The 12,896-nt window shown below is 38.6% G+C and overlaps 1 protein-coding gene across 2 annotated transcripts in view; it reads right to left on the bottom strand.

Annotated features, from left to right (window-relative positions):
* The window catches only part of cacnb4a (calcium channel, voltage-dependent, beta 4a subunit), a 45,247-nt gene extending 32,351 nt beyond the window's left edge, over positions 1 to 12,896 (bottom strand). For both annotated transcript variants that reach the window (XM_084724884.1, XM_084724882.1), the window contains exons 1-2: positions 12,616 to 12,896; positions 9,859 to 9,942 (exon numbers count right to left, since the gene is read on the bottom strand). In XM_084724884.1, the coding sequence (XP_084581010.1) occupies positions 9,859 to 9,942; positions 12,616 to 12,678 (147 nt within the window). In that variant the 5' untranslated portion in view covers positions 12,679 to 12,896. The remainder of the gene's footprint in view (positions 1 to 9,858; positions 9,943 to 12,615) is intronic.

Below are 12,896 nucleotides of genomic sequence, written 5' to 3'. Positions count from 1 at the left end.
GATAATGGAGGAATGGTAAAGTCATTTCTTATTTACTATCCTAAAGAAAAATATTGGCAATTTTTTTTTATTCACGAATCCTGGCCAAGTGATTTGTTCCCTAACATTGTGAAACATTATTAGTTAAGTTATATATTTATTATTCTTTATTTCCTCATAAAACAGGCAAGGTGTTGAGAAGATGCTGAAAAAAATGCTGATCCTTGATACTTCTTCAGCATGCTTGAGTAGAATTGTATAGTATATATTGCCAAGGTCACAAAAAACTTCCATGATCAAAGATTAAAAACTTTAAAAACAAAAACATTTTAAAAGGTTAATTGGCTACTGAAATGTGAAGAGAAATAAAATTACAAACCCTAATCAAAAGCAAAACATTAAAGTACTGTAAAAGATGTCTTGGTATGGATATTAAATTAGTATTATACTAATATTTATAATTTCCCTACATGCTCATGCCCTATTTCTACAACTGATGCTATGCAACTTGTGTGCAGTAAAAACAGGTAAGACTGTCAAACATCCCTGTTAAAAAAAGGAATAAATACTTCTATTCATTCCAAATCTCTTTTGTTTTATTATCCAATTCAAGTGAAAATGCAAGAGGATGTTTTTTGTCTCAGCTGCTTTTTTGATAAAGTAGAGCAACAGCGCCCTCTGCTGACAAACTGTGTTACAGCAGATGCACCTGCTCCCATCAGATGATGCATCTTCATCAAACCTGCCACAGTTTTCTGTTTTCTTCCTCTTAACAAGCACCTCTCACCACACCTGACAGCTTTATAATCATCATTCAGATATTCAAGTTGAGAAACAGAGGCGACACATCAAAGAGCTGACTCAGACTCTGACCTGCGTCTGGAGATCAAGGAGAAGCCTTTAAGAATGAGAGCTGCGACGCTTTGTGACAATGTTCCACTTGAAACAGGTGCCACATGGCTGCAGGTTCATTAACTAATAAATTGAGGCTTTTTTGGAAAGAGAGAGATAAAGAAGGAGCAAGAGAGAAGGTTCTATGTATTCATCATTTTGCGAGAACAGCTGAAACATTTAGTTTATGATTCAGACTTTGTTTTCATGATGAGGTTTAAAGGGAGAGTCTGTTCATTAGTTTGGGGAAGCAGCATGAGTACTGGTAACCTAAAATGAGAAATGAGATTTTCTCATGGTTCTGGTTAAAATGATCACTCTCTCGAGATGTTTGGCGAGTCTGGGATTCCCTTCTAGACACTGTTTCTGCTGTTGCCCACTGACAGTGACAGCATGGATAATTGGATTGATGACATTAGACGGTGGCCCTCAGTAACTGATGAAGGTACCTTTTTGGTTGGCGATAATAACGTTCCTCAAATTTTACATATTAGTTAGATGTTGGTTGTGAAAATAGCGAGAAATAGACAATGGAGAAATCAAGAAAAAACAGACCACCTCTGCCACATTTAAGTAATGAAGCAGCAATATACTGTATATTTTTTTAAAAAAGCATGAATTCTTATTTTTATAGGTAGTCAAAATTTTCAGGAATGAAGTAATTTCTGTTAATATTCTTGATTTATCTCCGGTGAACATTGTGATCCTCTGTACACTCAGTGAATCTGTAGTGTTATGGTCTCAGACAGGGTCACTCTTCATGAAGTAAAGGCTTGTGTAAGTTTGACACTGCTGTTGGAGCAGCCGAACTGCACAGGTTCCTCTCAACTTCTAGATATCGTTGTCAAAAGTAACACTGCATACAAAGTAATGTATTGCATTTTGTTGCTGACCATGTCCACAGCAGTACATTGCTTAGCTTCCATGTGGGAACTACTCTCCGCTTCTGCAAACTGGGGATGTGCCGACCAGCATCTACAATCCCAGATTAAATAATCTGAACTATCCCTTTAATGTTAATATTAGGATTGGGGTTAGGCTTGTTATGATTAGCATTAAGGTGAGGGCAAGTCACAAGGGAACAAAAATAAGTTATCCTTACAAGAACAGATGAAGAAATAGTGCTGAAACAACTATTTAATGATTAATAGATGATTAATTACCAAATTATTATTGATCTATCACTTTGTTAGGAAATGTATTGCCGACTATATATTTAGTTGATAATATATATATTTGATAATCAAGTAATTATTTGTCAAGATAAAATCTTTCTTTAAGGAACTTTTTCTTTTTCTCTGTTCTGTGCCACTTTAAAATTAGCTTTTAGACTGTTTAATGTGTTTATGTTTCCTCAATTACACACTAAATCTACTCATTAATAAAAGAAAATATCCATTCACTGATGAAAATAATCATTAGTTGCAGCCAGAGGCTGTATGCATGAGTGGGTTGTATTTATTTAGTGTGTCATTGTTGTAACTTTCAGTAGCCTTTGCTGCTGAATCTCAGTGTTAAGACTGATTCATTGAGCAGACACAGGTGAGGATGAATTGTGCAGCAGTACTAACCAACACAGCTGAGCAGTACAGTAACTCAAATTTGCCATTCTCTCCTGAAGTGTTCTATTCATCGGTAATCTTGTTAGGTGGTCTCCAGAGGTAATAGATTTACTCTAGAGGTGGTGGCAGACTAGTGGATGGTGCCAGCATGACGCCCTGAGAGCAGTGCCCGAGCCCCATCAAGTAATTCACAAATGAAAGGCTGCTGAGTTGAGCCATGTGACCTACATAAGAGGGATTAGCCGTGCGAAGAAGCCCCTTTCTTATCACTTTGCAGGCCTGCAAGCTGAAAAATTAGGTTAAAGGGAAGTCTCTATTTAATGTATTGTGATTCAGAAAATTTAATTTCTGGGATAAAGCTGTGGCATCATAAGCTTTTCCATCCCAAAATGAGACTTTATTCAAATCTGCAGACCGTACATTCGTGCTTTGAATTTCAGACAGAGGGGAATTAAATTTGGTGACCAGGGATGTGAGTGCGGGCAAAAGATGTCCATTGAGACTTTTTAAAAGAGGCAGTGATGAGGTCTTTGGTTCACAGCTGCATTAACTGCCTCAACTAAAACATAATTCCTTTAAAACTTTAATGGAAAAAAAATTAAAAGTTAACAGTCCCTGCAGCATTCATTACTGGGAAACATTCAATTTGCATTGCAAACAAAGGTGGTATCTCATGAGAACATGCTGTGTGTAAAGTATTTTGTAGATCTAACAAACTGCCTTCAAAACTTGCAATCTTTTTATATACTCCCCTTGTTGGGGAAACAAAGCACCTCAGTCTCAAAATAAGTGCTTGCAACTTCTGAAACCCTCGTTCTCTCCAACCTTCTAGACATCGACATCGGGGGGGTAAGACTTGAATAGATGGTGTTGGTTACTGAAATTGCTGTGTTATTTCCCACTCTGCTTTGGTGCACAATGATCTACTTTCATTTAATTTCATCAAATTCTTTAACTGCACATTCTGTCCTCTTTTTCTCTTTTTTTTCATGGCCCATTAACCTTGACCAACTGTTACCGCCCACTGCAGTCGGGTAGAAATGTAAATAAAATTAGGACACTTGATATATGATATAATTACTTTTTACCAGTGCATATGCATAGATAAGAGACTATGAAGCAAAAAAAATGTACATATACAATATGTACATTGACAATGTAAATACATAGTGACACAGGAGACTCTGCTGGCAGCCTCATTTCACATACTGATGTGCTGCCTCCCACATTCATGGGATTGACTGCATCTTTCAGACACGTAGAGTTAAAAGGATAGTTTCAATAATTTGAAGTGGGGTTGTATGATGGTATGATGATAATGACAACAGATTGTGGTCAGTACACCTTCAGTTTGGAGAAGCAGCAGGAGTACCACCATGGAAGTTAAGCAATATACTGTCATGGACAGGGCTGGCAGCAAAACATATTTTAGCCACTTAAAAAGGCCCACCTAAAAAAACAAAACAAAAAAAATATTGCTTTCTCTTGCTCAACCTGACTTTGCAAAAACAGTCATTCTACCCCGCAGAATGCAGGAGTTTCTTGTTTACTGTTATTAGTTTTTTTGCGTTGTTATATGACTTGGGTGAATCTTAACTAACCTTTTACAAAGTCACACAATAACACAAACAAACTAACCAACAAAGGCAACAGTAGTCCAGCAACTTCCTTGTTCTGCAAGATAAAATAAATGTTTTTGCAGGAGTCTGGTTGAGTGAGAGAGAGACTGATACTTAACTCTATAACTGTAGGTTCCCTATCAAAAAATACTCTGAAAATAAAAATAATCAAACTATTCCTGTAATTTCTGAGAACACATGATCAGCACTCTGATGCAGGATATGTGAGCAAACATGCAGTAGTACTGTATATTAGCTCTCTAAAACCAACAAACAACTATATAAAAAAAACTGAGGAAGTGCAAAGGTCCTCTGTGCCATTTTAGTGCTGCTGCTCTGGATTATATTCCTGAGAGCAAACATCTGCCGAGCTCTGGCATCCTCTTATCATGGCCCGGAAACTGTTCAGATATTCCCCTCACCGACCACGCAGAGAAAACATCTGTCCACACGAGCGGTGCATGTAGATGTTCAGCACACCATCTGGGAGAATCGGTGTTCTACCAGCACCTCTTTGTAACAGATCTACCGATGTCAGTGCATCACGCGGTGACTCATACTGATCAACTGGATCTTCCTTGAATACATTCTGTCCTTTCTGTATGAAATCAACTGAACACAAGAGACACACTGACATTTTATAACAATCACTTCAAGTAATGCTCTCTTTAAACATTTCTTTCTTTTCATTCATTTTCTCATCTTGACTTCCTTTTCCCTTGAATGGACTGATCTGTGTGAGGTCATCCCACGGACTCCAGCCATGACAGTTTGCCAGACTCAGCTCCCTTCAGCTCTAATACTTCAGAGTTATCTGCAGTGAATTCACTTCTCGCTGCTTTGAAGTGGGTGAAGAGGGATTAGCAATATTTGAATCACAATCTGATGACAGTTGTGTGGTCGTTTGCTCACATTGCCAGTACAGTCAATCAAATCAGATCATCAGACTCCACCCACACAGTCCTGATGAAGCACATTAGCTGAGTTTTCAAGTCACAGAATCATTGAATGTATAAAGATGGATGATGCGTCTCCACCTCCATCCACTGTACAAAAATGAAGCGCTGCCTTCTTGCGCTGGTGAAGGCATTTGGAGCCAGTCTGTGTGTGTGTGTGTGTGTGTGTGTGTGTGTGTGTGTGTAGTGACCAGGGTTGGAGCCACGGTATCAAGGTCACATCCACACACCGTCACACCAGTCAATTGCAAGTAGGGCTCAGCTGTCAGTCATCATGTAAAACTTTTTATGGCATCAAATAACTAATTAAAACCAAACTGATTAGAACAATTAACACTTGAACAGACATCAGTGTGATAAGGACAACTGAAAATTACAAAAAACATTTCCAGGAAAAATTTATTTGATGTTTTTAATTAGGCCCATGTCCCATTTGCTAATATGGGGGCAGTAGGATTTATGACCTATACTGCAGCCAGACACCAGGGGGCAATCAAGATGTTTTGGCTTCACTTTTGGGAAACTGTCATGTTGTTCATCTTTATATAAAGCTAATGGTTAGAATCTATAGTTTTACAATTTTACCAGTCCAGTTGCAATCGATTTAATGCCCTAAGATAACTATGACCTGGATGAATGAGAATATTCACAGGCATATGTTAGAATCTATAGATGTAACAATATCAAAACATACCAGATTTTATTTTATTTTATAAAAGGACTGCTTCTGACTGCTGCATTATGTTGCAATTGTACATAAAAACATAATTAAAACATTTGCTGCTAAAGACAATTCACCACAATTATTTGCACGTGCTTTGGTCATGGCTGGCTACTTTTATTTTATTTTATTTTATTTAAGAAGGAAACTTGGGGCACTTTAAGTTGAAAGGAAAAACTGAGTTTACACAAACAAAAACTGCTGCACGTATCAGATTTATTATTTAATGAAAGACATTTTTTCAAGTCGTCTTTTTTCTTTGCTTTTTAATAACGTATCATGGACTTTTTATCCTGGTATTATTGTACCTTGACTTTTTGGTATAGTTTAATCCGTATTAGAATCTGAATAACAAATGACTCTGGATGTTTTTGTCCAAACTATAACTTTGGTTCTTCTTGTTTTAGTCAGGAAGTAATATTTAACATTAAAGAGAAATGCTTGAGATGAGAAACCAAGTTTTCAGGGTTTTTTAACACCCGTGGAACCATCGCATGTTGCTCAGGGGAACAAAAAAGGAGATAAATAAACAAATGACATGAATAACCCTTTTCTTCAGCATTTTTCCATGTGCCACTAAATCAAGTTTTCAAAGCAAAGAACTGCGATAAGGATGAAGAATTCTGTCAAAAAGCCAACATGACGTATTCATGAGTCTAAAATGAAGGAGTGAGATATTGAAATGATCTGGAGACGAGGAAAAGGTCAATAAATGTTATATAACTTTAAAGGCTGCATTCTTCCCTGCTTTCTCTTCTTTCATGTGAGCATTTACTGTAAAAAAATAAAAAGTACTTTCTGCTGAAAAGGAGGAGGATGTGCAGTTTGCCGCTAATCAACCTTCTGCGCTTGACCCCTGTTGTTGAAGGGCAGCTGTTACTATGGATACACGAGGGAATCAAAGAGAGCCCACTGCTCGTCTTCTCACCTGATGACGATCACACCGGTGATGACACAAATCACAGCGGGGGTGTTACAGAAATCTGTGAGCATGTAATGAGGAAAAGGAGTGACTAGGACATTTTTATGTACATTTCTCTGTCCTTCCGACTCAGTTGTTTTTTTTTTTTTTTTATTCTTTCAGTCTACTCTGCTTTTTATCCATTTCTTTTTAGTCATACTTTTTTGTTTGTTTTTTTATTTCTGCCCATTATATCTTCCTTTTCCTCCTTCCTGTGAGCCACATAATTACTTTCATGCACTCAATAATTAATGTGAAACGTCAACAGGTTAAACATATTGGTGCAAGTTGTATAAGATTCCATCATCATCAAACCTGGGCCCTATTTTTTTTTTTTTCGGCCCTCCCGACCTCCTTAGTTACTATTGTTATGTCTGTCAAGCTTTCCATTCTCACACTGCCCAAGACAGAAATACAGTCATTAACATCGATATAGGAAATGCTGGGATTAGCTCAAGTGCAGCGTACCTTGAGCCAGCCAGACCAGCCAGATTGCAATCGCCCCAGGATGACAGCTGGGATAAGAGCTAAGCTAACTCAGCTCAGACCTAAGAGAGTGAGGCAGAGAGAGACATGGCACCAGACCAGATCCTCCCCCTCAAATCTTAATTCAATCCATGGAAATGCACCATGAGTTTGTCAAATGCAGTGGCATCAAACACAAGTTTGGTTGGAGGTAACGTTGCTGCAGGTAGTAAGCTAGCTAGGTGGACACTATTAGCAGCTTGGAGCAGGGTTTAATCCACGCCTCACACATTTGTGCTTGTGGGGTTTTTTTTTTTTTTTTTGCTGGCTACAAAAAAGTCAGCACCCTTCAAACTTATGAGAGTCTGATTGCTCTTCTTAGAGCCGCCAGCACACCACTTCAACATTTAGAAAAATGCAAAGCTTGACAGGCCAGCTGTGCCTAGTTACGGTTGTTAAGCTATGATTGGACAGTTGTCTGCAACATGATCTTGCACCCATTGTAGTACCTCCACTAAAAGTGCTTCCTTTTTCCGCTGACAGGCAAGTGTCAACTTGAACACGTAACTCTTTAAACCATCAAAAGATACCAAAATTTCCCTCATAATATTGGCTTAAAAGTTAGAAATTATATGAGCGACCTGTAGGGCCTCAGGACTCAGTATATCACACAAGAAAATCTCTTATGTATGAACTGACCTACATGCAATGGAAAATGCAGCAGGCACAGATGTGAGCGCTTGACACTATCATAAATCAAAGCTGGCTATTAGATTCGACAAGTTGTCGTGTGCTTTTGTTAGCATGTCCCGGTGAGCTGACCTGGTTTGTTTTGATTTGACGTTCCTGCATCTCCTCAGAGACACGTGGCGTTCGCACAGGCCAGCACATGATGGACGATTTATTTATTTTTTTAAACTAGACAGCTTCATCTTTAAAAAAAAACCTCCTCCATCGAGGTCAAGTATGGAGAAATGAAATGAAAAAGAAAGAGAGGATGTTCAGGACAAAGGTAGCCAATAATAAACTATCCTTGTGTCGCTGAAGAATGGCCTCCACAGCCTCAGTTCCCTTGGTAACTTGTTAGCAATGATGTCCAAGTCCTGGGTAACTCCCCTCTGTGTCATGAATTACAGAAGGGACTTAATACAGAAACCAATTTGAATTTGTTTTACAGTGGCACATATAAAGGAGGAGGCGGCAGCGACAGCATTCAAACGGCCCTGCCTAACCCCGTCCTTATGAATTATACATGACGCCTCATAAGCAGCTGAACAGGCTGAATCACAGGCTGATATCATCGATTCCATCAACTACAGCAGAGGCAAAGAGCTACCTTCTTGGCAACATATCGCCTGATACCAATAGGCCTGCGGTTCTCTTTTGACATTAGAATCAAACTTTCATGAGTGAAACTAAGAGTTGTGTAAGTGAACAGTTTGAAGGATTGCAGCCAGACAGCACCAGTGGTACACTAGCACACAAGATGGAGAGGAATTTGAACAAGAGTTCCTCCAAACAACAACTCCCCCAATGTGTTCGCTGTGTTCTGTGCAAGGATTGGTATCACACATTATCCTATTAAACACTTTGTTCGTTTTCAGTACAGACTTTCACACTTTTTAGTTTTTTAGTTACGCAGATTTTGTGTTCAAATGCATGAAAAATGCAAATTTGTGATACTGTCAGAGAAAACTATATCACAGTTTAGAGTAAACTGAGTCCTATGGTAGTGAGGACAGCTCAGACTATGCTGCCACTAATAAAAAGGAATGATAAATATGTCCTTTATAGACAGAAGTGGTTCATTCTAAGGTAACAAAAACACAAAGATTCTTATCTTCAGGTGATTATACACTCATGATGACAAACCCCAAAATCTGACACACTGGACCTTCACATAAAAAGGTTTATCATGTGTATGATGGCCTTTTAGGACCTTTAGGCCTTTTTCAACTGTAAAATGTACCACTTGTTGTTAATATATATTTCTTAAATTACCAAATTTAAGCAATCTTTATCAAAGATGCGTGTTAATGTTGTGTTCATGGAAAAACCAATATCATTATATTGTGATCAAATTTCCAGCATTAGTGCGCTGCAGCTGTGCTTTGAGTTTTAGCAGGCTAGCATCCTAACATCAACATAAGTGCTAGTAAGGGTGTCTCTCATATTAAAACAATAGCAAAGGTTTAATGACATCATGTATTAGGCTGGGATCATTGGACTTGTTGTCGTCACTGTTAAACAACCACAATTTCAGATTAAACTCTGAAATGACTCGGGCAAAAATAATGTTCACAGACAAGGTGATGTTTAAGTTTTTTTTCATGCGATTTTTAGTCATGTTTACTGACTTCCGTCCTCACTCTCTGATGTATTCAATGCATCCCGTGTTTTCTCAGACGTTACGGAAGAAGTTGTAGCAACTAGCTGCTAGCAGGAAACACAATGTTTGTGCCAAAATTTGAGGAGATTCCATCAAGGCATTCTTGAGATATCACATTCACAAGGATGGGACAGACTGATGGACAATACTACATAATGTTTGGTCTGTAAAGGGTACCCTGTTTTCTAGATTTTATTTCTAGACAGGCGTTCCCCAGGGTCTTCCAATGATTATCACTGTTGACTGTGTTAAAAGATTAGTTAGCTAAAAACCACGTAGGTTACTGAGTCCTGCTGATGTGGTGAAGTGTCCTACCTGTCTGAGGATGAAGCTGGTGGAGGTGGTGCTGCCGTCAGACCTCTTCAGTCGACTGCGTCTGGAGTAGGTCCCTCTGTTGGCCTGGTGAGGACAAATCACACATAAAAACAAACCTCTTTTCTTTATTTGCGATTCTATTATTGACGTATGTTCCCTATATTTATCCCTCATTCTCTCCCACACTAACTGAAGGGCACCTTCCCCCCAACGAACTCATTAAAACCAGTATCTCAGTCCTGTGGGATTGGCAGGGCTGTGGTTTTTTCCAGCTGCTTCTTGCCCTCTGTGATGACCTCATTATTATGAAATCAGACTTTTATTGCTTTATAAAAGAGTGCCATACCAAAATCCATATTTAATTTGGTTTGCATGGGCATTGCTTAGCTACACAGATTCACTTCGTGTGACCCATTTTCATACGCAGCCAATTTGTTTTGGTGCTTGAGGAGCCAATGAGGTAACACATGAGACGCAAGAGTGCCTGTGGCACTAGAAAACATCTGAGGTGAGTGGATGCCTCCAACTTCAAGTTAATTTGCTTTTTATTTTGTATAAATTTGAAAACTGTGAAAAATGCCCATCACGTCTTCTGACCAATGTCCCAAAACCAGAAGATATTCAGTTTATGTGTGCTTAAAAATAATTAAACGATTTTATCCATCATATTTCATTAATAAAGTCAGTGCAGAATTTATTTCATATGCAGCCAGACACAATCCAGCTTCTTACCAAACCATTACAGTATATTACTGATCTCTATTGTTCACTGTATTTTGTTTCTTACCTATCTCTTTCATTTCATGATTCATGTGGTACTTTTTTCATCATACACAAGTCAAGTGAGGTAAATTAAGTTGCATAAGGGCAGTTCACACACTGTAGTGTGACAAAAATCAGTTTTTATATCAGATCCAGTTTTGTACAATAAATAATCTAAACAAATTTTTGTTTTACTGGAAATTTGTTGTTTCTGTCTCACAGTGAAATATAATAGCACGCATACAAGGCTTATTGAGACAAAAAGCAAATATTAGATCAATTTAATGTATTTTTAATATGTTGCCACTGTTCGCTGACTGTGCTGCAAATGTCCCCTGGGTTGGGGTCAGTTGCGACATCTGACTTCTTTCTTTCACATGAATATTGTGAACAATATGTCATATGTAATCATCTTTAAATGGTATGAGTAATTAGCAGACAAGTGTAAGTTTAATATGTAATGACTTGGTTGGTCTACTCCAAATAGTCTCAAAATAACTGAGAGAAATTTGAGACGTTTTGTAACCATCCCCAGTCTCCCCCACTGCTTTTTGACATTTCACAGACTGAACAATTGAGACTAAAGGGATAGTTCACCCAGAAATGAAAATTCTGGGTTATCTGCTCATCCTCCTGCCAACTGAAGGTCAGGTTTAAGTGTCTAGTCCACAAAACACTCCTGGAGTTTTCACAGGACAGCAGCGTTGCAGAATTGGAAGATGGAAAAAAATGAAAAAAAAACAACCAGAAAAAAATGCCTCCATACTGCTCGTCTGGCATAATCCAAGTCTCCTAAACCCCCAACATGTGGTTTGGACACCGTTGTACCACACACACCCAGTTCAGATGGTGAACACGTACACATAAACACAGCTCCAAACTAAGGATCTACAGTGAAGATTTAGGCTAAAAACACTGTGTAAATAACATCTTTCAAATCAACTTGGCATGTTGGGAGACTTAGATTACACCAGATGAACAGTATGGAGGCATTTCATGTTTTTCTGTTGTTTTTTTTCTGTTTGAAAGCTGGTCACCGCTCACTTCCATTGTTTGAGAAATTCTGAAATTCTGTTTTCCTGTGAAACTCCAGCAGCATTTTGTGGACTAGCAAACTAAACCTGACCATCAGTCTGCATGAGGGTGAGAAGATAACTGCTAAATTTTCATTTTTGGGTGAACTAACCCTTTAATCAAGACAAGAACTGTCAGATTAATCAATAATGAAAACAGTTGCTGCAGCCTCATATAATTATATAATATAAAATTGTAATGCTTTTTTTTTTTTTTTATATAGAATTTTGTGCCTCGATCAGATGAAATATTTTGATGTGTCAGGATTTGCTGGATTAACTAAAAGCAAACACTGCTGTGGTTATTTAATCTATAAGCAGTTTTCATCAGATTTTCTAGAATAAAATACCATATTGTTGACATATATCAGTATCTCCATATAAAATTACATACTCCATCTCTCCATCTATCTATGGATGGAGTTTTGTCTGCATGCATTTAAGGAAGCTGACAACAGAGATACAAATGACAGCCTGGTTCAGTATCAAGCTTCTGTAGCAGATCCTGACTTGGACCACTTCATACATCATGAGTACCACGAGTTCCATCAGAAAATGCTTAATAATTAAGCATCCAATTTCATTTCTTTTTGCATAAATCAGATTCTCAGCACACTGCAGGGAGGACCTGTGCCGGTGTGATTGATGACACCTCAGAGGCACATTAGCAATGATGAAGAATGTAGCTTCAGTTAAACAAAGAGCAGCATAATGAGTTTAGTGTCTGTGGGGATCAGTGTTCTTTTTTTTTTTTTTTTTAATCAAAGATATAATGTTACTGCTACAGTAAGAGTGTATTCTCCTATTATTTTTCTAATCAGTATTATCATCCTTTGTTATGTTTGAGAAGGATGTCTGTATCTGTTGTTATAATTCATTATAACAACTTCAAGAGAGGAGGAAGGTTTCTTGATTCTCTCACCTGGAACACGGGCTTCTGCAGCCCGTCTCCTATCCCGTGTCGGGTGTAGATGTGCCGGGACATCTCAGCCAGTTCATCGGTCCAGGGTGGAGGCTGCCGCTCCGTGCCGCTCCACTGGAACTGCTGCTGCTCCGGTGGAGGACAGTGCACCGCTGGCTCCAGCTTTGCTCCGGTTCTGCTCCAGCTGAGGAGAAAAAAAAAACAGAAAGACAGATGTGGTCCTGAAGATGTGTCCCACTCTGCAGCGGGTCCGCGCAGATAGATGCAGCCCAGTTGCGAGC

Source organism: Lutjanus erythropterus, chromosome 8, assembly GCF_056507025.1.
Source record: "Lutjanus erythropterus isolate fLutEry1 chromosome 8, fLutEry1.hap2, whole genome shotgun sequence".
Classification (NCBI taxonomy): domain Eukaryota; kingdom Metazoa; phylum Chordata; class Actinopteri; order Lutjaniformes; family Lutjanidae; genus Lutjanus; species Lutjanus erythropterus.
Note: the sequence above shows the minus strand (reverse complement) of the source record. Positions and strands in the feature narration are given on the sequence as shown.